Here is a 25,662-nt window from a genome sequence, read left to right on the forward strand (position 1 = left end):
TTGAATCCATGGATACAGAACCTGCAGATATGGAGGGCAAACTGTATATCCAACCAAAAGAATAGCCTGTTTCATTTGTTAAAACATCTTTGAGGCTATCATCAGTACCTAACGTCTACAGAGAAAGTGCATATCTTGAGATCTATTAACTGCCAGCTCAGTCTCTAGACACTTAACCATTCATTAATATAGATTCACTGAAAATCTGTATGTAAACAACACCACTAGTCTGTTCAGGTTATTATATATACTTGAAAGTAACAAAACTGTTTCTCCAGGATTACTTTAAAAGTGGCTCCTCTCTTAATTCATACTGGCCTTTCCTATAACCATTTCAAAAAAGTGAGATTTATAATACTGTACTACAGAATTAGGGTGAGCATAGGAACTTCATCATAGTAGCTATGTTCCTCTTAAGGAACTCCCTATCTTAAGGATCAAAAATCTAAACATTAACATAATAAGATATGAGGCTTTACACCTGGCAAATGAATTAACTATGTTTTAAACTTCGCAGCGGAGCTTCTTTTTTAAAAGTTGAATGCAGCAGAAATTTTTGAAGACAATGCAAGGAGATATAACTGTAAAACTATCTACTGAAAGAGCGGGAAAGAAAACACAAAATTATGAAACTTTAAGCTCAGAAAATATGTTGGGATTGTTATATAAAAAAAGTAAGAATATTTTATTACTATGGAACATATTTGTACCTGAACACATCCAGCTAACATCTCATAGAGAATGTGAGCACGTTTTTTCATCACTCTGACATCTACCATGGTAGAATCTGCACACTGACCATTTTGAATTGGATTTATAAATCTATTCCTGAACTCCTTAATGGATCCAAGTAAATTTTCCTTGATAAAATTAACCATACAATGATCTAAGAGAGAAGACATTATTCATTAACAACATTAACAATGGTTAAAAAGACTTAGAAAAATTCCCCTATGAAATGCTCATGTCAAAAACACATGCATTAGAATTAAGCTATAAAGAAAGAATATCAAGCTAAGTATAGAATAAACATGGTTATATGTCTGATCTACAAGTGAATTACCAAAACGAGAGAGAAAATTGAAGTAAAAACCATCCCTAAATACTAGACATGAATGTTTTTTAAAAATATCTAAGGACATTTTATTCAAACTCACTATTCTTTATAAGAGATATGAAGTATAAAACAAGTGGTCCATTAATCTAACCATGATTTTATGGTCAGCGAGGCTATCTTGTGAAGAAAGGAGATACTAAGTCAAAACAATAAATAGGAGGTAATAAGCTACCATGCAAGTTAATTTATATTAACTCATTCATTTCCAGAATAATCAAATAATATTTGAGAGATCAAATAATAACAACTGTTATTCAGTATTCAGTTGGGGCTACACAAATAGTAAAAAAATAAAATAAAATTAATTACTAATGTATTTTGTAAGACTAACCCATTTTGTAAAAATTAATAGAGCCATCACTTGTCCCATACTATACAGGACCACAATATGAAACAGCATTTCTATAAATAGGGTAATAGAACAGAAAAAAGGAAAACTGGCACAGATAAAAACAAACATAAAGTATAGGCTAAAGTGAAATGACTAGTATTACAAATAACAAAATAGCAAAAAGTTACCATAAATACACTAAACGAATGTAACACAGAGAAAAATAACAAAAAGCCATTACAGTGGGAAAAAAAAGTGAGAGATTATAACAGGGAATTTCAATTTGTTACTTGCTGAATAATCTCATCTTCCCTTCTTTAGTGTCACCACAGACATATGAAAATGAGGGAAATTCACAAATCACTTCCCTAGGTTCACATCAACTACCTTTAGCCTCAGCAAACTCTCCTGCCATGGATTCAGCAAACCTCTCCTTCTCCCAGCTCCACTTTACAAAAATGTTCACAGTTCCCATTTCTTTTTGATTTCTTGACAGTACATGCCCCAAAACTGGAATATCCCCTTAAAATTATCTGGAGTAATCACATATGCTCATGTACTTTCTAAAGCAATCATTAAGACTTCTGATACTCTTGCAATAATTCACATTCCATATTTATATATGAACATTCACAATGGTGTATCTCTTGACTGTATTTTACCACTCATATTTATAAAACATCTCATTTGAAAAGTATGTTATTCTTTCACAGCAGACTAAGATGAACCTATGTAGATCATGGTCTAGGACTATACTAGAATAAGTAGAAGAAAGGCAAATGGTAAAGTTACGAAAATATATCTGAGGAAATACCGATATTCTACTGCATAATCAGAGGTATTAACTCACACTCAATTAGGTTATTTTGAAGTGGTGTTCCTGTTAAAATAATCCTCCTCCTTGATCGTATAGAATTCATAGCTTTAGAAACAGCAGATGCTTCATTTTTTAGAATATGGCCTTCATCACAAACAACAAAATCAGGGCCTACAAAAATAAATAGAAAAATAACACAATTAATATATAATAAAACTGAAATGTGATCCATTTAAGTAAATAAAGTTAAACCCTTTAAAGTGCTGATCTTACAGGAAGATAAAATGACATCATTTTAAGTATAAACATATTTTATCTGCTCCTGTATTTGGTTAATACAGCACTAACTATATTAATTACATCCAAATGGTAGAGCATTGAAGTACCACTATAAATGGTACTCAGGGTCCTCTGAGTTTACAAAAATAAGCAAAAATAAAAACAACAAGAGGGAAAAAGTTCCCCCTAACAGATATAGCGTATTTTTAAAAATGTCTTTTAAAATTGAAAAGTCTTTAAAGCTATTTCAGCATTAGTATATCAACTTAAACTATCAGCAAAGACTAAGAGCAATGTATATATACATGAAAAGACAAATTTCAAAAGTTACACTTTAAGAATAATATATGTCACAATAGACCATATAATACTTCCCACTTAGTCCAAATAACTGACATTCATCGCTGGGGAAAAATTTTAACTGATAAAAGAAAGTGAAACTGGTTGTTACATGGGTATGGAGGGTAGGGAGAACAGCTTTTAAGCTATAAAAGATCTTAAAAGCATAAACTCAGAAAATATTTGGGATTGCAATATTAAAAAGTAACAATATTTTATTACTATGGAATGCATTTGTACCTGAACAAATACATTCCACAGCATCTGTGGACTCTTTTAGAAGAAATACTAAAGGCTTATTTGTTAAAATAACAGATATATATTTTTTCTTTTTTTTTTTTTTTCTTTTTTTTTATTTGAGATGGAGTCTCCCTCTGTCGCCCAGGCTGGAATGCAGTGGCACAATCTTGGGTCACTGCAACCTCCACCTCCCGGGTTCAGGTAATTCTCCTGCCTCAGCCTATCGAGTAGCTGGGATTACAGGTGCCTGCCACCACGCCTGGCTAATTTTTTTGTATTTTTAGTAAAGACGAGGTTTCACCATGTTGGTCAGGCTGGTCTCGAACTCCTGACCTCAAGTGACCTGCCCACCTTGGCCTCCCAAAGTGCTGGGATTACAGGCATAAGCCACCACGCCCAGCTGATATATATTTTTTCTAGGGCATAATACATACTCAATTTGCTTGCTGGTTAACATATACACACATATTACTTAATTGCTGATTTCAACAAAGCAGCTGTCAAACTATCCCCCATCTGGTAAGCATTAGAGAAAAATGCAACTTTTACATGACTTCAAAAGTAACAGCTTCAGTATGACAGATCAAATAATAACAACTGTTATTCAGTATTCAGTTGGGGCTACGCAAATAGTAAAAAAACAAACAAAAAAAACCCTAATATTTTGTAAAACTAAAATATCTAGCTTTGTATTTAAAAATTATGCATCCCTTACTTTGAATCCGAAAACATTTTCTAAAGAGAAAAAAATGCCTTTTACAGCAGTGATTTAAATGGTTTTACCACTTAATATTCGGTATCCATGAGGATGCGTTGAAATGGATACTCTCATATACTCTGTGGGAGTCTAAATTAGTATCAAAAATTTTGGAAGTCAATTTTACAATAATTATCAAAATGCAAAATGCGTAAACCCTTTGACCCATATTTGAATTTCTAGGAATTGGTCCCAAAGATACTCTTCCACAGGCACCCAAAGATACATAAAAGAATGTTCTCTGCAGCACGGTTTGTTATGGAGGAAAATTGAAAACAACCTAAAAATTTGTCAGAGGGGATCTGGTAAATGGGGCTGAAACCATGAGATAATGGAATAAGTCACAGAGTTAAAATTAATGAGGTAGACACACCCCCACTGGAGAAGCTGAAGGTCTGTTTGCAGGAGAAATTCCTGACTTTACCTGGAGTTGAGTCAAGTTAGAAAGCCAAGCCGAGCGAAATACAGGGGTAGAGGAAGTAGCAGAAAGGCACTGGGAGCTTGCTGGATCCCCAAGCAGCCCATTCCCTCCTGGCAACACAGGGATCCATCAGGAGGGTGGCCATCAGAGCAGAGGGTAAAACTCCACAGGGAGAAGGACTTCTCTAGCTGAACTTTTTAACAATTTGAATGGGGCAAAGAAGCCTCCTGGCCAGAACTCCGGGGAGGGCGCAAATCCAGATTGCAGACTTCACAGGTGGGGGATGAACTAAAGCCCTTTTCTTTTGCAGCTTGGAGGTGGAGAGCCTGGGGCAAGTTTTCAAGCCAGACTCGCCCTCCCCCTGGAAACGCACTCCGGGCTGTTTCAGCGCTGGAGGGGTAGGGGGTGCGGTGCACCATAGGAGTGAGACAAGACCAGCCTTTCGGTTTGCGTGGGAGCTGGGTGAGGCCTGTGACTGCCGGCTTTCCCCCTACTTCCCTGAACAACCTGCATGACTCAGCAGAGGCAACCATAATCCTTCTAGGTACACAACTCCAGTGACCTGGGAATCTCACCACATCCCCCACAGCAGCCACAGCAAGACCCATCCAGAGAGTCTGAGCTCAGACACGCCTAGACCCGCCCCCACCTGATGGTCCTTCCCTACCCACCCTGATAGCAGAAAACAAAGGACAAATACTCTTTGGAGTTCTAGGGCCCCGCCCACCCCCAGTCCCTCTCCACACTACTACAGCTGATGCATTCTGCAAAGCGCCACCTCCTGGCAGGAGGCCAACCAGCACAAAAATAGAGCATTAAACCAGCAAAGCCAAGGACCCCCACAGAGTCCACTGCATCCTGCACCACCTCCACCAGTACAGTCGTTAGTATCCATGGCAGACAGACCCACAGACAGTTCACCTCACAGGACTCTGTGCAGCAAACCCCAGTACCAGCCTGGAGCCGGGTAGACTCGCTGGGTGGCTAGACCCAGAAGAGAGACAACAATCACTGGAAGCCACATCCACAGGAAAAGGGGGAAGTACTGTATCTAGGGAACACCCTGTGGGACGAAACAATCTGAACAACAGTCTTCAGCCCTAGACCTTCCCTTTGACAGAGCGTACCTAAATGGGAAGGAACCAGAAAACCAACCCTAGTCATATGACAAAACAAGGCTCGTCAACACCCCCCAAAAATCACACTAGTTCACCAGCAATGGATCCAAACCAAGAAGAAATCCCTGATTTACCTGAAAAAGAATTCAGGACGTTAGTTATTAAGCTAATCAGGGAGGGACCAGAGAAAGGCAAAGAATGCAGAGAAATGCAAGGAAATCCAAAACATGATATAAGAAGTGAAGGGAGAAATATTCAAGGAAACAGATAGCATAAAGAAAAAACAATCAAAAATTCAGGAAACATTGGACACACTTTTAGAAATGCAAAATGCTCTGGAAAGTCTCAGCAATAGAACTGATCAAGTAGAAGAAAGAAATTCAGAGTTCAAAGACAAGGTCTTCGAATTAACCCAATCCAACAAAGACAAAGAAAAAAGAATAAGAAAATATGAACAAAGCCTCTAAGAAGTCTGGGATTACGTTAAACCACCAAACCTAAGAATAATCAGTGTTCCTGAGGAAGAAGACAATTCTAAAAGCTTGGAAAATATATTTGCGGGAATAATCAAGGAAAACTTCCCTGGCCTTGCTAGAGACCTAGACATGCATATACAAGAAGCACAAAGAACACCTGGGAAATTCATCGCAAAAAGATCTTCGCCTAGGCACATTGTCATCAGGTTATCCAAAGTTAAGGCAAAGGAAAGAATCTTAAGAACTGTGAGACAGAAGCACCAGATAACCTATTAAGGAAAACCTATCAGATTAATAGCAGATTTCTCAGCAGAAACCCTGCAAGCTAGAAGGCATTGGGGCCCTATTTTCAGCCACTTCAAACAAAACAATTATCAGCCAAGAATTTTGTATCCAGTGAAACTAAGCATCATATATGAAGGAAAGATAGTCATTTTCAGACAAACAAATGATGAGAGAATTTGCCATTACCAAGCCACCACTATAAGAACTGCTAAAAGGAGCTCAAAATCCTGAAACAAATGCTGGAAACACATCAAAACAGAACCTTTTTAAAGTATAAATCACACAGGACCTATAAAACAAAAATACAAGTTAAAAAAAAAATGAAAAACCCAAAATATGCAGGCAACAAGGCGAATAATGAATGCAATGGTACCTCACATTTCCATACTAACATGGAATGTAACTGGCCTAAATGCTCCACTTAAAAGATCCAGAACCCCAGAATGCATAAGAACTCACCAAACAACTATCTGCTGTCTTTAGGAGACTCACCTAACACATAAGGACTCAGATAAAGTAAAGGGGTGGAAAAAGACATTTCATGAAAACGGACACCCAAAGCGATCAGACAAAACAAACTTTAAAGCAACGGCATTTAAAAGAGACAAAGAGGGATATTATATAATGGTAAAAGGCCTGGTCCAACAGGAAAAGATCACAATGCTAAACATATATGCAACTAACACTGGACCTCACAAATTTAAAAAACAATTACTAATAGGCCTAATAAATCAGATAGACAGCAACACAATAATCATGGGGGACTTCTAGACAGCACTAGACAGGTCATCAAGACTGAAAGTCTACAAAGAAACAATGGATTTAAACTATATCCTGGAACAAATGGACTTAACAGATGTATACAGAACATTTCATCCAACAACCGCAGAATACACGGTCTATCCAAGAGCCCATGGAAATTTCTCCAAGACAGACCATATGATGGGCCATAAAACGAGCCTCAATAAATTTAAGAAAACTGAAATTATATAAAACATTCTGTCAGACCACAGTGGAATAAAACTGGAAATCAACTCCAAAAGGAACCTTCAAAACCACGCAAATACATGGAAAACAACCTTCTCCTGAATAAGCGGTGGGTCAAAAACAAAATCAAGATGGAAATTTAAAAATTCTTCAACCTGAATACAATAATGACACAGCCTATCAAAACCTCTGGGATACAGCTCAGGCAGTGCTAAGAGGAAAGTTCATAGCCCTGAACGCCTACATCAAAAAGTACGAAAGAGCACAGACAATCTAAGGTCACCAGGAACTAGAGAAACAAAAACAAAACAAACCCAAACCCAGCAGAAGAAAGGAAAAAACCAAGATCAGAGCAGTACTAAATAAAATTGAAACAAAACAAAACAAAAAATACAAAAGATAAACGAAACAAAAAGCTAGTTCCTTGAAAAGATAAAATTGATAGAACATTAGCATGATTAACCAAGAAAAGAAGAGAGAAAATCCAAATAAAGTCACTGAGAAACGAAACAGGAGACAGTACAACTGACACCACTGAATACAAAAGATCATTCAAGGCTATTATGAACACCTTTACGCACGTAAACTAGAAAACCTACAAGAGGTGGATAAACTCCTTGAAAAATACAACCCTCCTAGCTTAAATCAGGAAGAATTCGATACCCTGAACAGACCAGTAATAAGCAGCGAGACTGAAATGGCAATTTAAAAATTACCAAGAAAAAAAAAGTCCAGGACCAGACCGATTCACAGCAGAATTCTACCAGACATTCAAAGCATTGGTACTAATCCTTTTGACACTATCCCACAAGATAGAGAAAGAAGTAACCCTTCCTAATTCATCCCTATTCATCACCCTAATAGCAAAACCAGGAAAGATCACAACCAAAAAAGAAAACTACAGACCATTATCCTCGATGAACATAGATGCTAAAATCCTTAACAAAAATATTAGCTAGCCAAATCCAACAACATGCCAAAAAGATAATCCACCATGATCAAGTGGGTTTCATATCAGGGATGCAGGGATGGTTTAACACATATGAGTAAATAAATGTGATACACCACATAAACAGAATTAAAAACAAAAATCACATGATCATCTCAATAGATGCAGAAAAAGCATTCGACAAAATCCAGCATTCTATATGATTAAAACCCTCAGCAAAATTGACATACAAGGGACATATCTTAATGTAATAAAAGCCATCTATGACAAACCCACAGCCAACATAATACTGAATGGAGAAAAGCTGAAAGCATTCCCTCTGAGAACGGAAACAAGACAAGGATGCCCACCCTCACCACTCCTCTTCAACATAGTACTGGAAGTCCTAGCCAGAGCAATCAGACGAAAGAAATAAAGGGAATCTGGGCCGGGTGCGGTGGCTCACGCCTGTAATCCCAGCACTTTAGGAGGCTGAGCGGGCGGATCACAAGGTCAGGAGATCGAGACCATCCTGGCTAACACAGTGAAACCCGTCTCTACTAAAAATACAAAAAAAAATTAGCTGGGCGTGGTGGCAGGCGCCTGTAGTCCCATACTCGGGAGGCTGAGGCAGGAGAATGGTGTGAACCCGGGAGGCGGAGCTTGCAGTGAGCCAAGATCGCACCACCACTGCACTCCAGCCTGGGCGACAGAGCGAGACTCCATCTCAAAAAAAAAAAGAAAAAGAAAAAGAAATAAAGGGAATCCAAATCAGTAAAGAGGAAGTCAAACTGTCCCTGTCTGCTGACGATTATTGTTTACCTTGAAAACCCTAAGGACTCCTCCACAAAGCTCCTAGAACTGATAAAAGAATTCAGCAAGGTTTCCGGATACAAGATTAATGTACACAAATCAGTAGCTCTTCTACACACCAACAGCAACCAAGTGGAGAATCAAATCAAGAACTCAACCCCTTTTACAATAGCTGCATAAATACATAAATAAATAAATAAACAAGAAAGATAGGAATATACCTAACAAAGGAGTCAAAAGACCTCTACAAGGAAAACTACAAAACACTGCTGAAAGAAATCACAGACGACACAAACAAATGGAAACACATCCCATGCTCATGAATGGGTAGAACCAATATGGTGAAAATGACCATACTGCCAAAAGCAATCTACAAATTCAATGCAATCCCCATCAAAATAATACCATCATTCTTCAGAGTCAGAAAAAACAATTCTAAAATTCATATGGAACCAAAAAAGAGCCCGCATAGCCAAAGCAAGACTAAGCAAAAAGAACAAATCTGGAGGCATCACACTACCTGATTTCAAACTATTCTGTAAAGGCCACAGTCACCAAAACAGCTTGGTACTGGTATAAAAATAAGCACACAGACCAATGGAACAGAATAGAGAACTCAGAAATAAACCCAAATACTTAGAGCCAACTAATCTTCGACAAAGCAAACAAAAACATAAAGTGGGGAAAAGACACCCTTTTCAACAAATGGTGCTGGGATAATTGGCTACCCACATGTAGGAGAATTAAACTGCATCTTCATCTCTCATCTTATACAAAAATCACCTCATGATGGATTAAGGACTTAAACCTAAGACCTGAAACTATAAAAATTCTAGAAGATAAGATTGGAAAAACCCTTCTAGACATTGGCTTAGTCAAGGATTTCATGGTCAAGAACCCAAAAGCAAATGCAATAAAAACAAAGATAAATAGCTGGGACCTAATTAAACTAAAGAACTTTTGCATGGCAAAAGGAACAGTCAGCAGAGTAAACAGACAACCCACGGAGTGGGAGAAAATCTTCACCATCTATACATCTGACAAAGGACTAATATCCAGAATCTACAATGAACTCAAACAAATCAGTAAGAAAAAAAAAAAAAAAAAAAAAATCTCATCACAAAGTGGGCTAAGAACATGAATAGACAATTCTCAAAAGAAGATATACAAATAGCCAACAAACATATGAAAAAATGCTCAACATCACTAATGATCAGTGAAACGCAAATCAAAAACACAATGTGATACCACCTTACTCCTGGCAAGCATGGCCATAATCAAAACACAGTAGATGTTGGTGTGAATGCAGTGATCAGGGAACACTTCTACACTGCTGGTAGCAATGTAAACTAGTACAGCCGCTATGGAAAACTGTGGAGATTCCTTAAAGAACTAAAAGTAGAACTACAATTTGATCCAGCAATCCCACTATTGTGTATCTACCCAGAGGAAAAGAAGTCATTATTCGAAAACGGTATTTGCACATGCATATTTATAGCAGCACAATTCACAGTTGCAAAATTGTGGAATCAGCCCAAATGCCCATCAATCAATGAGTGGATAAAGAAATTGTGGCATATATATATATATGATGGAATACTACTCAGCCATAAAAAGGAATGAATTAACAGTATTTGCAATCACCTGGATGAGACTTGGGACTATTATTCTAAGTGAAGTCACTCAGGAATGGAAAAGCAAACATCAAATGTTCTCACTGATATGTAGAAGCTAGGCTATGAGGACACAAAGGTATAAGAATGACACAACGGAGTTTGGGGACTTCGGGGTAAGAGTAGGAGTAGGGCAAGGGATAAAAGACAATATATATGGTGTAGTATATACTGCTCGGGTGATGGATGCACCAGGATCTCACAAATCACCACTAAAGAACTTACTCATGCAACCAAATACCACCTGTACCCCAATAACTTATAGAAAAATAAATAATAATCTGAAAAAATGATGTATATCTCTATGTGCAAACCTTGAAAGATATGACAAATATATTATTAAATAAAAAGGAGTATGTTGCAGAATAGTTATCTATATTATGATCCTATTTGTATATTTTTGCTGTAATAAACCATAACCATGAGTCTAATGGATTTTGTGAGTTCTGTGAGTCCTTCTTATGAGTTACCAAGCCTGAGGGTGGCTTTGAGGACCACCTAAATGTTGCAATACCAAATAAGGAGAATACATGCTTCTGTAAGCACAAAAAATTCCTATAAGGATATAAATGAAACAATAATGAGACTAGGAGGTAGGGAACTTTTACTTTTCAATATACAACATTTTCTTCTGTTTTTATTTTGCTTAAGGATATGTATTACTTTTATAATTTCTTTAACTTAAAAGAACTATTTGTTGGCATGGCAATGGAAGGAGAGTGGTAGCCCTATCGTTAGTAAGGATATCTGAAGAACTAGAAGAATTAAGAATAAAAGTAAGCCAGGCGCGGTGGCTCACGCCTGTAATCCCAGCACTTTGGCAGGCCTAGACGGGCGGATCACGAGGTCAGGAGATAGAGACCATCCTGGCTAACACGGTGAAACCCCGTTTCCACTAAAAATACAAAAAAAAAAAAAAAAAAATTAGCCAGGCGTGGTGGCAGGCGCCTGTAGTCCCAGCTACTCAGGAGGCTGAGGCAGGAGAACGGCGTGAACCCAGGAGGCGGAGCTTGCAGTGAGGCAAGATCGCGCCACTGCGCTCCAGCCTGGGCAACAGAGTGAGACTCCATCTCAAAAAAAATAAAATAAAATAAAAATAAAAGTAAATGCACTCATTAATAACCCTGAGTCAATGAAAAAGTTAAAATTGTTATTCATATATTAAACATGTTATTCATCATATTAAATAGAATATGAATTATTATAAGATAGGAATGTATATAACATTTACTAACATAAAAAATTAAAAATAAGTGTTTTTAATGTTCGAAAGGAGTAAGTTTTAGCTGGACATGGTGGCTCACACCTGTAATGCCAGCTGCTACTCAGGAGGCTGAGGCAGAAGGACTGCTTGAGGCCAGGAGGCCAAGACTAACCTAAGCAACATAATGAGACCCTCATCTCCAAAAAATTAGTTGTGTGTCAGGAGTTCGAAACCAGCCTGGGTAACATAGTGAGATCCTCATCTCCAAATAATTATCTAGGTGTTATCAGGAGTTCTAGACCAGCCTGGGCAACACAGTAAGACCCTGTCTCTACAAAAAAAAAAAATTTTTAGTTGGGCATGGCAGCACACTCCTGTAGTCTTAGCTCCTCAGAAGGCTGAACTGGGAGGATCACTTGAGCCCAGGATCTGAAGCTACAGTGAGCTATAATCATGCTACTGCACTCCAGCCTGCGTAACAGAATGAGATCCCCATCTCCCTGTCCCCTAAATACACACATACATACTTACATAAAATGAAATGTTTGTTACCTTATATACTTTCTAGAAAACTTAATTCCCAAACAATGACATATATATATATCAGATAGGAGGGTTTCAAAATACCTACACTTATAAATAATTATACAGAAACTACAGGGGGAATGGCAGCCATGAGGCTCTGGGGAGCAGAAGAACAGGAATTTAGAGAAAGACTTAAAGAGAATTTCTTCTGTTCAAAAATTCAAGCCTGACTAAAGAGTCTGTTAACTTAAGATGGTTCAATACACTATGAAAACTGTCATTATTTTATAAAATTACATAGATCTATCTTATTGCTTAAAGCAAACAGTACCTTGAATTAATACTGTGCATATGCACATTCATGCACACACATAAAAATTATGTCCTCTCAAGCTACAAAATGTGGAACATTCTTCTAAAAACAGTAATGTGAATTAGAAAACTCCACCAGATTGTTTAAGTACATTAAGTAGAAAAATATGCCTCAAAACAAATGTAAGTTAGGGAAGAAAGGTCAAATAAAGGTTTTGTCACATACTATTATAATAGTAATAAATGCAAATTCTCTTTCAGTGTTACATTGCCACCTATTGGTGAATTTTTTTACATAAAAAACCATAAAGATATTAGAGAGAAAAGTTGATAAAATGTTTAGAACTGTCCAAGTAAACCTCTATTAAATCCCTGACCCAGTAAAACTAGGAAAGTTAACAAAACGTTGTCACTTTCTTTTTTAAGAAACTGGGTCTCACACTCTGTGATGATTATGATCTCAGTGATCATAGTTCACTGCTTCCTTGAACTCCTGGACTCAAGCATTCATCCCATGTCAGCTTCCTGAATAGCTGAGACTACAGGTGTGCGCCACCACACCTGGTTAATTCTTTTATTTTTTTGTAGATATGGGGTCTCACCATGTTGCCCAGGCTGGCCTCGAACTCCCAGCCTCAAGCAATCCTCCTGCCTTGGCCTCCCAAAGTATTGTTATTACAGGTATGAGCCATTGCACCCAGCTGATTCTTGTCACTTTAAGCTACTAAGGCTTGGGATAATTGTTATGCAGGAATAGATAACCAGAGCAGCTAAGTTGAAAGATGAACACTACTATCTTAACTCTGGTCAGCTCTAAACACTGTTTCCAATCCTAATACATACTCCCAATTTTCCAGGCTTCTGATCTAATAGCCTACCTTCTAAGTTTACAACCTCAGCTCATCCTTAAGAATCTCCTACCCAAAACTGTCTGGTTCTGACATTTTGTTTCCATCTTGAACTTCAATTTAGACTTTTCTTTGACATTACACCCAAACTTCAGTCTTCACATACTCTGCTGACATTTATGTGATTCTTCACTATCACTAATTTGTTCCAAATCAGAGAAGATAAATTGGGCAGAAAATGGAAAACATGTACTAGAAAATTAAGTGTTATACTTAACAGATCCCTTCTAATAAATTTAGAAGTACTGAACAAATCCTGACACTTTAGACTTAGGTGGCAAAGAAAATTATATCTAAATACTACCACTAAACCTTAAAACTTAACTACAGTTTTAATATATTCCATGTTATACATGATGGATATTAGAATATTCTTGTTGCAGATGGTTACCCAGCTATGGCAGAGGAACTATCTCTAATACACATATATACTCTGGAAAGGAAATTAAAAGTAGAGCTTCAGTTTCCTGAAGAACTTCCAATAAAACCTAATGGAGAAACCAGCCCCTCTTAAGTTTTAACAAGGGTAATCTAGGTATTTATTTTTTTAATTTTCAAAACAAACAAAAAATATAACCCAATGTAGAACTTACTCAACCTGATAAAAGACACCTATTAGAAATCCACAGCTAATGTCATACTTAATAGTGGAGAACTGAAAGCTTTCCCTGAGATCAAAAACATGACAACCAACTGCTCTGACCACTTATGTTCAACATTGTATGGAAACTTCTAAGAAGGGCAATTAGGCAAGAAAAAGAAGTTAAAGATACTCATATTGGAAAGGAAAAAGTAAAACTATTTCTACTCATAGACTATGATTTTTTTAATAGAAAACTCTAAATCGCGCACGTGGGCACACATACATGCGTGCACACGCACACACAACTATTAGAACTTATAAATGGACTCAGCTAAGTTGCAGGATACAGAATCAGTATACAAAAATCTGTTGTATTTCTATAACAAAGAACTATGTGAAAATAAAATTAAAACAATTTTATTTCTAATAGGTTCAAAAAGAATAAAATATTTAAGAATAAAAGAAAATAAGTCCAAGACTTTTACACTAAGGAAATTAAAAGACCTAAATCAAATTTCATTATTAAAAGAAATTAAAGACCTAAATAAATGGAAAGAAATTAGATGTTCATGGAGGGGAAGATTTAATATTGTTAAGATGGCAATATTCCTCAAATTAATCTACAGATTCAATGCAATATCTAATAGAATCCCAGCTAGTTTCTTTGAGGAAACATAAAAGCCAATCATCAAATTCAAATGAAATTTCAAGGAACCTCAAATAGCAAAACAACCTTGAGACAGAAAAATAAAGCTGTAGGACTTCTTCTTCCTGATTGCAAAACTTACCACAAAGCTACAGTAATTAAAACAATGTCACACTGGCATAAGGACAGACATATAGATCAATACAATAAATATTGAGAGCCTAGAAATAAACACATACATCTATGGTCAATTGATTTTCAACAATGGTGTCAAGACTCTTCAATGAAGAAAGAGTAGTCTTTTCAACAAATGGTGTTAGAACAACTGGATATCAAAATGCAAAAAATGAAGTTGGACTCCCACCTCATACCATATACAAAAATAAACTGAAAATAGATCATAAACATAAATATAAGAGCTAGAACTATAAAATAAGAAAACAGAGGTGAAACAATTCATGACCTTCGATTAAGCAGTGAATACTTGGATATGCACTAAATGCAAAAGCAACAAAAGAAAAAAATAGGTAAATTAAATGTAATCAAAATTTTAAAGATTAGTACTGAAAAGATGATATAAAAAAGTAAAAAGACAACTCACAGAATGGAAGGATATATTTGCAAATTATATGGGTCTGTTTACATTTGTAAATGTCAATTTCAGTAAAAGGAACCATGATGTCTTCAAGAAATGGCTGATTCTGGGGCCGGGACAATACAACATGAACCTGGAGCATGCTGTAATGCCATAAAGTAATAAAGTACTCAAAGCCAAAAGGATAGGGACATATCAAAGGGTAGAGGACCTAACCTTAAAAAAAAGCTCCCAATTGTCAAAGTGAAACAATTTTGAGCAAAAAAAAAAAAATGTTGTAATGGTTTATAGTCCAATGCACGAACTAAAAATAGATGAGTATATAATTATACAAATCAAAGGATAAATAAATGGGTAAGAAAAGATAATTTTTTCTTTAAAAAAATCCAAATTTTATGTGTAGATATTACCCACTATAGGAGATGGAGCTTAATTTCCGCCATCCTCCCATTCAGGTGGGCTGGATTGAGTGACTGGATTGCAATGAACAGATGAGGGACAGGTAAAAGTAGCAGCTCTACAGGAGAGAAACCTGACAAACTCTACCCTAACCAAGTGATGAAAGTTAACATCATCAGTGACAGCAAGTGCTTATCATGTATCCCCGATATGAGATATGATGTGACAAAAAGGGTATGTCACCTCTGGTGTATTCTTTCAAAACCTCAGTCTAATCTCAGTCTAATCACAAGAAAAACTATAAATTCAGATTAGAGAACACTCTACAGGATATCTACCTGGACGGTCCTCCTTAAGACTGATGAGATAATGAAAAAATAAAGATTGAGAAACTGTCATAGACCAGAAGACTGTTAGAGACATGACAGCTAAATACAATGTAGAACCCTGGATAGAAAAACTGGTGCAATACAAATGCAGTTTGAAGTTATTAATAATAATGTGTCAACAATGTGTCAATTTCTTAGTTTTGACAAATCTATCATGGCAATGTAAGATGTTAACAACGGAGGAACCAGATGTAGGGTATATGGGAACTCTCTGCACTACCTTTTCAACTTTCATGTAAACAGAAAATTACTCCAAAATGAAAAGTTTTTTTTTGTTTGTTTGTTTTTTGTTTTTGAGATGGAGTCTCGCTCTGTCACCCAGATGGGAGTGCAGTGGCGCAATCTTGGCTCACTGGAACCTCCAGCTCCCAGGTTTGAGCGATTCTTCTGCCTCAGCCTCCCGAATAGCTGGGACTACAGGCGTGCACCACCATGCCCGGCCAAAAATTTTTTTAAAATGTCACTAAATGATAAAACATGGCAATGACAAATGTTACCCTTCATGTTAGAAGCTTTAATTTCTTTTTTTTCTTCATTTTTTTCATGAACAAGTAAGTACACTAAGCACCTGAAACTGTTGTATTAAACAGTTTCAAGGAAATCTTGTGGAAAAAATCTGCTACAATGATATTAGACACTAGCTTATAATTTTTCAACAATAAACCAGCCACAAGATTTTTAGACACCTATTTTAATCGTGGGAAAAAGATAAACTTATTATTAGGCCTTAGATTTGTGATGGCAGTTATTTTGCTATGTATTAACTACCTCATCTTTAAAAGAGGCAAAGCCATGGATTCTAAAGATTACTATCACTTTGACAATGACAATTACCCAGACTTTCTCAACAAAAATAAAACCTCAATAGTATCTTAAAGTAATATGATATGACAAGATAAACATATGAAGAAAAAATTGCACAAATTAATAATCGTAGATTAAAAATTAATTTTAGTTTTGCAGACAGTACAATGTGTTGCTTTTCCAAGTGGCAAATATATCAACATCTGGCTCTCATATCAGATTACTATCACATAAGGATCAACAGTATTGAAAATATTAACCTTTCATACTGATGGCCCCTTAAAAGGAGATAAGCAAGCAGCAATTCTTCTAATGACATGAAGTTTGGAAAGACACAAACTGTTTTCAGGATATGGAGAGAGCTCTTGTTATCACCTAATATTTGGATAGCTGGAAGAATCTTTGATTGCAACACAGGCATCTGATGCATTTTTAAGTGTTTACAAGGTATCCCCTAAAACCCTAAACACTTTCAGACTCAGCAAATAAATTCTGAACAGCTGGCGACATTAAGGGTGATTTTATCTTATTGAAATACTAAGAATTTTCTAAAAGGCAAAAACCTGAAGGATAACCACAACAAAGACCAGATACTTAGTAGTTGTGCAATTAGTATTTGTTAAATAAAATATAAACACATTTTTTATTCAACTTGCTTCTTTATGTCACTGTCTATTAATACCTTACCTGGATCAACCAAAGCTTTGTTAAATATTTCTTTAAGTTTCCGACTCTTCACATTCCTTCCTTGAGCAAGATTTCTATACATCTCATAGCCTATGATCATAACACCACCATCTTCTTGCCACCTCTGCAGCATGTAGCTTCTCTCCTGAGGACGTTTCACAGTTGCTAATTCAGAAACCTTTTGTGGGGAAATAAAGATTTTTTTAAGCAGCTACTAAAAACATGTGAATATTAAATATTCCCATTGAAATATGTATCACTGGTAAAAAAAATTAAAAAAATTAAAAATAGTTTACTATATGAATTTCATGTGACTATTTTAATAATAGAAAACATTTAAAATAAGTTACCTCAAGCTTCTCATCATCTTTTAATCCCTCTTGCCACTTCTCAAATTCATTCATCCAATTCAAAGCAGTATTAAGAGGACAAACCACTAACGCCGTGCTGAAATCCAGTTTGTCACACAAAAGAACTGTATGAAGAAAACTTACCACCTATAAGAAAACAGATTGTCACCTTCGTTTAAACATCCACAAAAAAAATTAATAAATTAAGCAATCTTACAATATTATAGCTTTGTTTTACTTAAACAATAAACGGCCAGAATTTCCAAACCAGGCAAGGCACAGGGAAAGAGATAGTAAAATGCAAAAGTTCAACTAGATGATGTATCAGGCTCTTCCAACTCTAAAGCTTCATGATTGTATGATCAATGTGAATAGTATAAAATGATCCCATACCAATACTAAGTCCTAGGTCTCCACAGAATGTCCCTATAGTCTTTCAAAAAATACCATCGCTCATTTAGAAGAGAATCATGTTCCATAATATTTTTCCACTTCAATGTGTTCTGACCCATTAAATCTATAATTACTTTATGGTTTAAAAGTACAAATACATTCACCAATTTTACATCTCTGTTACAACTCCTGCCATTTAGAAATGCAGCAATTTTAATAGTAAAAGATACTTTACTTTCTCATTACTTTAACATCATAAACCGTTAAAAGTTGTAAAAAAAAAAAAAAAAAAAAAAAAAAAAAAGAAAAAAAAAAAAAAGAAAAAAAAAAAAAGGTAATTTCTACCTTAGAATCTTTGCAGTTGTTGTTGGCCATACCTGAAACCCCACAGCCTCGCTTCATTAGGACCTCTGCTCAAACAGTACCTCCTAAAAGATGCCTTTCCTAACTCAATATCCTCCCTTAACATTCATTTTCTGAAAGTACATATTTCTTATTTGATTAGCAGCTCTCTCCTCCACTAGAATATAAGCTCCTTGGAGACACATCTTGTTATTCTTGTTCACTGCTTTATCTTCAGCCCCTACGACTGTGCCTGAAACATAATAGAATCCAATATATATTAATGAATCCACAAAAACAGGATACCTTCATATTCTTCAGCTCTTACCTGTAAAGTCTTACCAAGGCCCATACAGTGGGCAAGAATGCATCCTGAACCTGGAGATTTCTTTGTTTTTTTCACAGATTCACAGCAGCAATCCCACATAAACTGAACACCTAAAAATAACAGCTTCATTAAGTTAAATTTAAAGGTCCAAGTTAAAAACTTCCTTTATATAAACACATCAAAAACATAACCAAAACTTCTAAGAAACAGCATTTAAAAAAAACACTTGGCTAAATAATTTCTTACATGTAAATGGGATTTTTTCCCACCAAAGTAAACCAGAAACAAGTTAACACAAACATAGAACAGGGGGACTTTCCTTCATCTTCTCTAAGCTATCCACAGCAGACGTTCTCTATTCCCTGAGATGGTTCAAAGAAACATAAGAATACTCTAAAAGAGAAACGTGGCCGGGCACAGTGGCTCACAGCTGTAATCCAAGCACTTTGGAAGGCCGAGGCGGGTAGATCACTTGAGGTCAGGAGTTCGAGACCAGCCTGGCCAACATGGTGAAACCCCGTCTCTACTAAAATACAAAAAATTAGCCGGGCATGGTGGTGGTGTGCACCTGTAGTCCCAGATACTCAGGAGGCTGAGTTGGGAGAATCATTTGAGGCCAGGAGGCAGAGATTGCAGTGATCTGTCATAGCACCACTGTACTCCAGCCTGAGTGACAGAGCGAGACTCCATCTCAAAAAATAATAATAATAATTTTTGTAAAAAGAGAGCAACTTTATCCAAAGAGAGAATGGCTTCCTATCAAAAATACCTTTGAGTTTATTGAGTCAATCAGGGAAAAAAAACCCAGGAGATAATTTCATCATCTTTTCCTTTATTCGACAGTAAACACTGAGCAAGAAAGGGGACTAGCAACTCAAAAGGTAGGAACTACAGAACCTCCCTTATGATTAATTCACATAAACACTCAAAACTGACTTACTGATTCAACTCTAATAAAGAAAACATACCTAAAAATGCTGAAATAGCATTTTCTGAAAAAGGCTTTTAGCTAGCTACAGCTCTTCCCAACCCCTAGCTGCCCTTAGGCCAATCTTTGCTAACTAGGTGAAACCCACTTGCTATATCTACCCATTTGTAAGTAGCACTTCTTTCCCTTTTTATAACACTCATTGTGTTTGCAATCACCCAATTTTGTTCTTCCTCATTTGTTTATGAGCTCCATAAAGGCAGGGGGATTGTGGATTCCCCACTCCACTCACCAATTTACCTCCAGGACTTAGCAGGATGTGAGGCAGCTGCCTCACAACCAAATATTGGTAAAAATTTAACTAAAAATTATTGAATCATCTAATAGTTTCTTACCATCTACTTGATGAGGTTTCAATTTGATAACCATATTTCTATGAACCTGCACTAAAGGTTCTTTGGTTTCTTCATCTTCATCTAAAACCAACTTGGTTGTTATTGGACACTTGGTGGGTGAAGCATCTTCAATTTCTATCACCTACAAGAAAAGGAGTTGTTGATAGTCAAGCTCAAAGAAATCATTCAAGCAATGGTCAGTCTTACCAAGGGAGATTTTCCAAAATATAGACACATTTACTCCCACACCACAAATCCAATTGGTATGATTTGGATCTGTGTCCCCACCAAATCTCATGTTAATTGTAATCCCCAATGTTGGAGGTGGGGCCTGGTGGGAGGTGGTTGGATCATGAAAGTGGATTTCTCATGAATGGTTTAACACCATCCCCTTTGGTGCTATTCTCATGACAGTGAGCGAGTTCTCACAAGATCTAGTTGTTTAAAAATGTGCAGCACCTCTCCCTCACTCTCTTGCTCCTGCTCCCACCATGTGAGGTGCCTCAATCCCCCTTTGCTTTCTGCCATGATTGGAAGCTTCCTGAGGCCTCCCCAGAAGCAGAAGCCACTATATTTCCTGCACAGCCTGCAAAACCGTGAGTCAATGAAAACTCTTTTCTTTATAAATTATCCAGTCTCAGAACTAATACACCACTATTTTGCTTCAATAAAGCCAGGACAGAGCCCAGGGTTTTATGTCTTCTAAAATCAAAACTCTCCAAAAAATTTTAAATCACTCTGATAATGTCAGTAATTTAGCTCAACAGATCTCACTCTGGATATTTCAACAACATTTATTACGCAGAGTTGTGAAAAAAGCAGTGTTCCCTGTTGTTGGTTGCTATGCCCCCCCCAAAAAAAAAGAAGAAGAAAGAAGGAAGAAGGAGGAGGAGGAGGGAGGAGGAGGAGGGAGGAGGAGGAGGGAGGAGGAAGGAGGAGGGAGGAGGAGGAGGAAGGAGAGAGGAGGAGGAGGAGGAAGAAGAAGAAAGAAGGAAGAAGGAAAGAGGAAGAAGGAAGGAGGAAGGAGGAAGGAGGAGGAAGGAGGAGGAAGGAGGAGAAAGGAGGAAGGAGGAGGAAGAAGAAGGAAGGAGGAAGAAGGAGGAGGAAGAAGGAAGGAGGAGGAAGAAGGAAGGAGGAGGAAGAAGACAGTCCCAAACAAGAACTGTGCAACTCAGGATGTCAACATGACTACCACTGAAAAACACTGTAAATATATGATATGAAAAGAAAAAAATATTTAGAAACACTGGTTTCAGAACCACAGGCTCAAAAATCATGATAGGAACATACAATACCTTCTAATTACAAAACGGAAACAATTATCACAAGCTCCTTATTTAAAATAAAACTTAAGTAGATATAATATATGCACACAGGTAACAAGTGTGTGTGTGCAAATCTTTTTTGCTATCTTATCCTAATCTCCATCCATTACATAGTATATTCAGTAACTACGCAATATAGGTACAAGTATTACCATTTGACAGATGAAAAAACTGAGGGACAGAGAAGTTAAGTAACCTGCACAAGGTCATACAACTATTGAGTATCATGACACTGAGATTTACCCAGAGGGTTGATCCCCCGAGTCCATGCTCTTAAACATTACAAAATACTAGTTTAGTAAAATAAATGCTTGTAATAAACAGTTTTATGGTTCCATGAAAAAAAATAGAAACTTGTGATTTTAAAATCATAAAAACATTACGCAGTTGGGCACGGTGGCTCTCTCCTATAATCCTAACACTTTGGTAGGCTGAGGGGCATGCATCGCCTGAGGTCAAGAGTTCAAGACCAGCCTGGCCAACATGGTGAAACCCTGTCTCTACAAAATATACAAAAATTAGCCAGGCTGGTGGCGGGCGCCTGTAATCCCAGCTACTCTGGAGGCCGAGGCGGGAGAATGGATTGAACCTGGCGGCGGAGGTTGCAATGAGCCGAGATCGTGCCACTTCATTCCAGTCTGGGTGAAAGAGCAAAGCTCCATCTCAAAAAAAAAAAACCACAAACAAAAAAAACTTTAAAAAAAATTTAAAAAACAAAAACATTACGATGGTGAAGAAATAAAATTTTAGGCATTTTTTCTTATTTACAATTAAAACTAGTTAACAAATGAATTTGTTAATGTTCAATACAGAAATTTTCAAACATACACAAAAGTAGATGGAAGAGAATAATAAATCCTATTACCCATCACTCAGCTTCAAAAATTATCAACTTAAGGCCAGGCACGGTGGCTCATGCCTGTAATCCCAGCACTTTGGGAGGCCGAGGTGGGCAGATCATGAGGTCAGGAGTTTGAGACCAACCTGGCCAATATGGTGAAACCCCGTCTCTACTGAAAATACAACAACAACAACAAAAAAATTAGCCAAGTGTGGTGGCGCACGCCTGTAGTCCCAGCTACTCGGGAGGCTGAGGCAGGAGAATCGCTTGAACCTGGGAGGTGGCGGTTGCAGAGAGCCGTGATTGCACCACTGCACTCTAGCCTGGGTGACAGAGTGAGACTCCGTCTCAAAAGAAAAAGAAAATTATCAACTTAAGGCCAGTTTTGTTTCACTGACAGCATCTTACCCATTGTCCAATTCCCCAGATCCCACAAATCATTTTGAAGCGAACACAAGAAAGTATGCAATGTCATCTATAAAATGTTTGTAAATGTCTCTTTAAAAGGACACTTCCTCTTTGTAAAACCATAAGATCATTGTCACACCCAAAAAACTACAAATAAGTCACAGATTTGCAGTAAATTATCTGAATAGATATTGTACTTACATAAAATTGTGATATACAAACCAAGATTAACACTGAGAAACAGTGTGGTGAAGTAAAAATAGCATAGGCCATTCAGACCCAAATTCCATTTCATCAAGCTACCTAAACCCTCTTAGCTTCTGTGTCTGAATCTGCAAACTGGGAATGATTATCAATAGTTTCCACAAGGTTGTTCTGGAGACTGAATAAGGCAATGTATGCAAAGTATCTGGCATAGGCTAAGTATTCACTAAATTATTATTACTGTGTCCTAGCCTGGATATGTAGTAGCTTCACATCACTGGGGTAAAGCCATTATATAAAAATGGAAAATTCCCTAAATGTCTTGTCTTGTTTACAAGGTGTGGTACACAGAATCCGAAAGTGGCCCCAGAATTACCGTCATCTGATATAAACACCCTGCATAATCCCCTCACCTTCTGAGTATGGTTGAGACCTGTAAATATGATTGGGCTATCATTCGCATAATTGGCCCACTAACAAGCTGACTCTGATTTAATCAAAAGGGAGATATTCTAGGTGAGCCTGACCTAATTAAAGTGAGCCCTTTAAAAGATTGAAATGTTTTTCTATTGATCTCAAAGATGAAGCAATCTGCCATGTTGTGGAGAAAGAACTCTAGTAGCTGAGGACCTAAGTGTAATAACTGAAAGGAACTGAATTCTACCAACAAGTGAGTTGGAAAAGGATACAAAGTCTTAGATGAAAGCAAAACTCTAGTTAACATCTTAATTTCGGCTTGGTGGGACACTAAGCAGAAAACCCAGTAGAGCCACGCTCACTAAGCTATTCCCAACTTCCTGACCCGTGAGACAAATAAGTTTGTCTTAAGAGGTTAAGTGTGTGGTACATTTTAATGCCACAATAAAAAAACTAATACACAAGGCTTTAATTAAGATTTCTGAACCATATGTTCATCAGTGACTTGATGATACTTTTGTTATTAAGTGTTGTCTTCAGGATTGAGGATTAGTGTATCTTCATCCTAAATGTAGGAGGAGATAAGTTATAAAGAAATCATCTATCTATTAGTGACTAAGTAGATGTGTTTATGCACTCAAGCTATAATATAAGGAAACTTTATTTAACTAATAATACTGGGTATATACCCAAAGGAAAATAAATAATTCTTCCAAAAAGACACAAGTACTCATTTGTTCATTGCCATGCTATTCACAATAGCAAAGACATGTAATCAGCCTAGGTGACCATGAATGGTGGATCAGATATACAAAATGTGGTACATATGCACCACGGAATACTATGCAGCCATAAAGAAGAAAATCATGTCCTCTACAGCAACTTGGAGGCAGCTGGAGGGTATAAATCTAAGCAAATTCACATAGGAACAGAAAACCAAATACCACATGTTCTCACAAGTGGGAACTAAACACTGAGCACACATGGACATCAACATGGGAACAATAGACACTATGGACTACTAGAGGGGGAGGGAAGGAAGAGGGCATAGGTTGAACAACTATTGGGTACTATGTTCACTACCAAGGTGATGGGATCCACATCCCAAACCCGAGCATCACACAATATACCCAGTAACAAACCTGTACACGTACCCCCCCACCCCGTACCTAAACTAAAAGCTGAAATTTAAAAAATGATAAATATGCAGCAATGAAATAGGAGAAAAACTTAGGACAAATAATCACTTAAGGTGTAGTAAAAATAAATAGACATGAAATATCTCCCATATCTGAATTGAAGGGAAAATAAAGGAAAAAAAATCATCTGAGCAAAATATTAAAAGGTTGAGCCAAACTTCTGCTTCCAGTCATGATGGTTTATTAGGAACCAGGTTTATCTTCCTGCTGTAATCAAGTAGAAAAGTAGGCAAAATATATGAAAAAAATTTTTTTCAGACATTAAATAAAGATACCACAGGACCCTGATCCCTCAGAGTAGGAAAACCAACAAGAAGACCCCTATATTCCCCTTGAATTGGTGCCTGAAGGATCAGGGAAAAGGGATTCCCAAGGAGAGCACTGGAGATATATCAAGTTGAAGAAACAAAGGTCAGGCTGAGATGACTGAAGTTGCGGGGCAGAACTACAAAGAAAAAAGAGCTCCACAAAAAGAACTCAAACTCAAGACAGGATTCACTGTGAGTCATAGCTGAACATTAAAATGCACACACGAGGAGTGAAACTTTGTGAGGCCAGGCAGAGCATGACCAAGAAGTTGCGAGCTAAACAGCTCCCAGTGATCACATGGTGCTGGGAGGCATTCGATTTCAGAGGAGGCACAGTAGCCTCTTCGTTTATAACCCAAGGCATTCAGTAGAGACCACGAAGAGACCAAATCTTAGCAGTGGGTCAAAGCAATTCATAAATTAAAGAGTACTGAAGAAACGCATTAACCAGGCTTTTTTAAAAGCTTCAAAATTAAACTGAACTTTTTAATAAAACATTACTAGGTTTGTCAAGAAGAAAAAAAATATGAAGAATAACCAGGGGAAAAAAGAGTCAACAAAAATGGGCCAAGAAGTAACAGAAATAATGAA

At 37.0% G+C, this 25,662-nt stretch overlaps 1 protein-coding gene across 13 annotated transcripts in view; it reads right to left on the reverse strand.

Annotated features, from left to right (window-relative positions):
- ATRX (ATRX chromatin remodeler) overlaps positions 1-25,662 on the reverse strand; it is a 282,829-nt gene that overhangs the window by 116,747 nt on the left and 140,420 nt on the right. For all 13 annotated transcript variants that reach the window (XM_063721248.1, XM_024240521.3, XM_024240517.3 and 10 more), the window contains 6 exons: positions 20,370-20,511; positions 19,047-19,156; positions 17,984-18,130; positions 17,634-17,811; positions 2,299-2,436; positions 711-886 (listed from right to left, as the gene is read on the reverse strand). In XM_063721248.1, the coding sequence (XP_063577318.1) occupies positions 711-886; positions 2,299-2,436; positions 17,634-17,811; positions 17,984-18,130; positions 19,047-19,156; positions 20,370-20,511 (891 nt within the window). The remainder of the gene's footprint in view (positions 1-710; positions 887-2,298; positions 2,437-17,633; positions 17,812-17,983; positions 18,131-19,046; positions 19,157-20,369; positions 20,512-25,662) is intronic.

This window comes from Pongo abelii, chromosome X (assembly GCF_028885655.2).
Source record: "Pongo abelii isolate AG06213 chromosome X, NHGRI_mPonAbe1-v2.0_pri, whole genome shotgun sequence".
NCBI lineage: Eukaryota > Metazoa > Chordata > Mammalia > Primates > Hominidae > Pongo > Pongo abelii.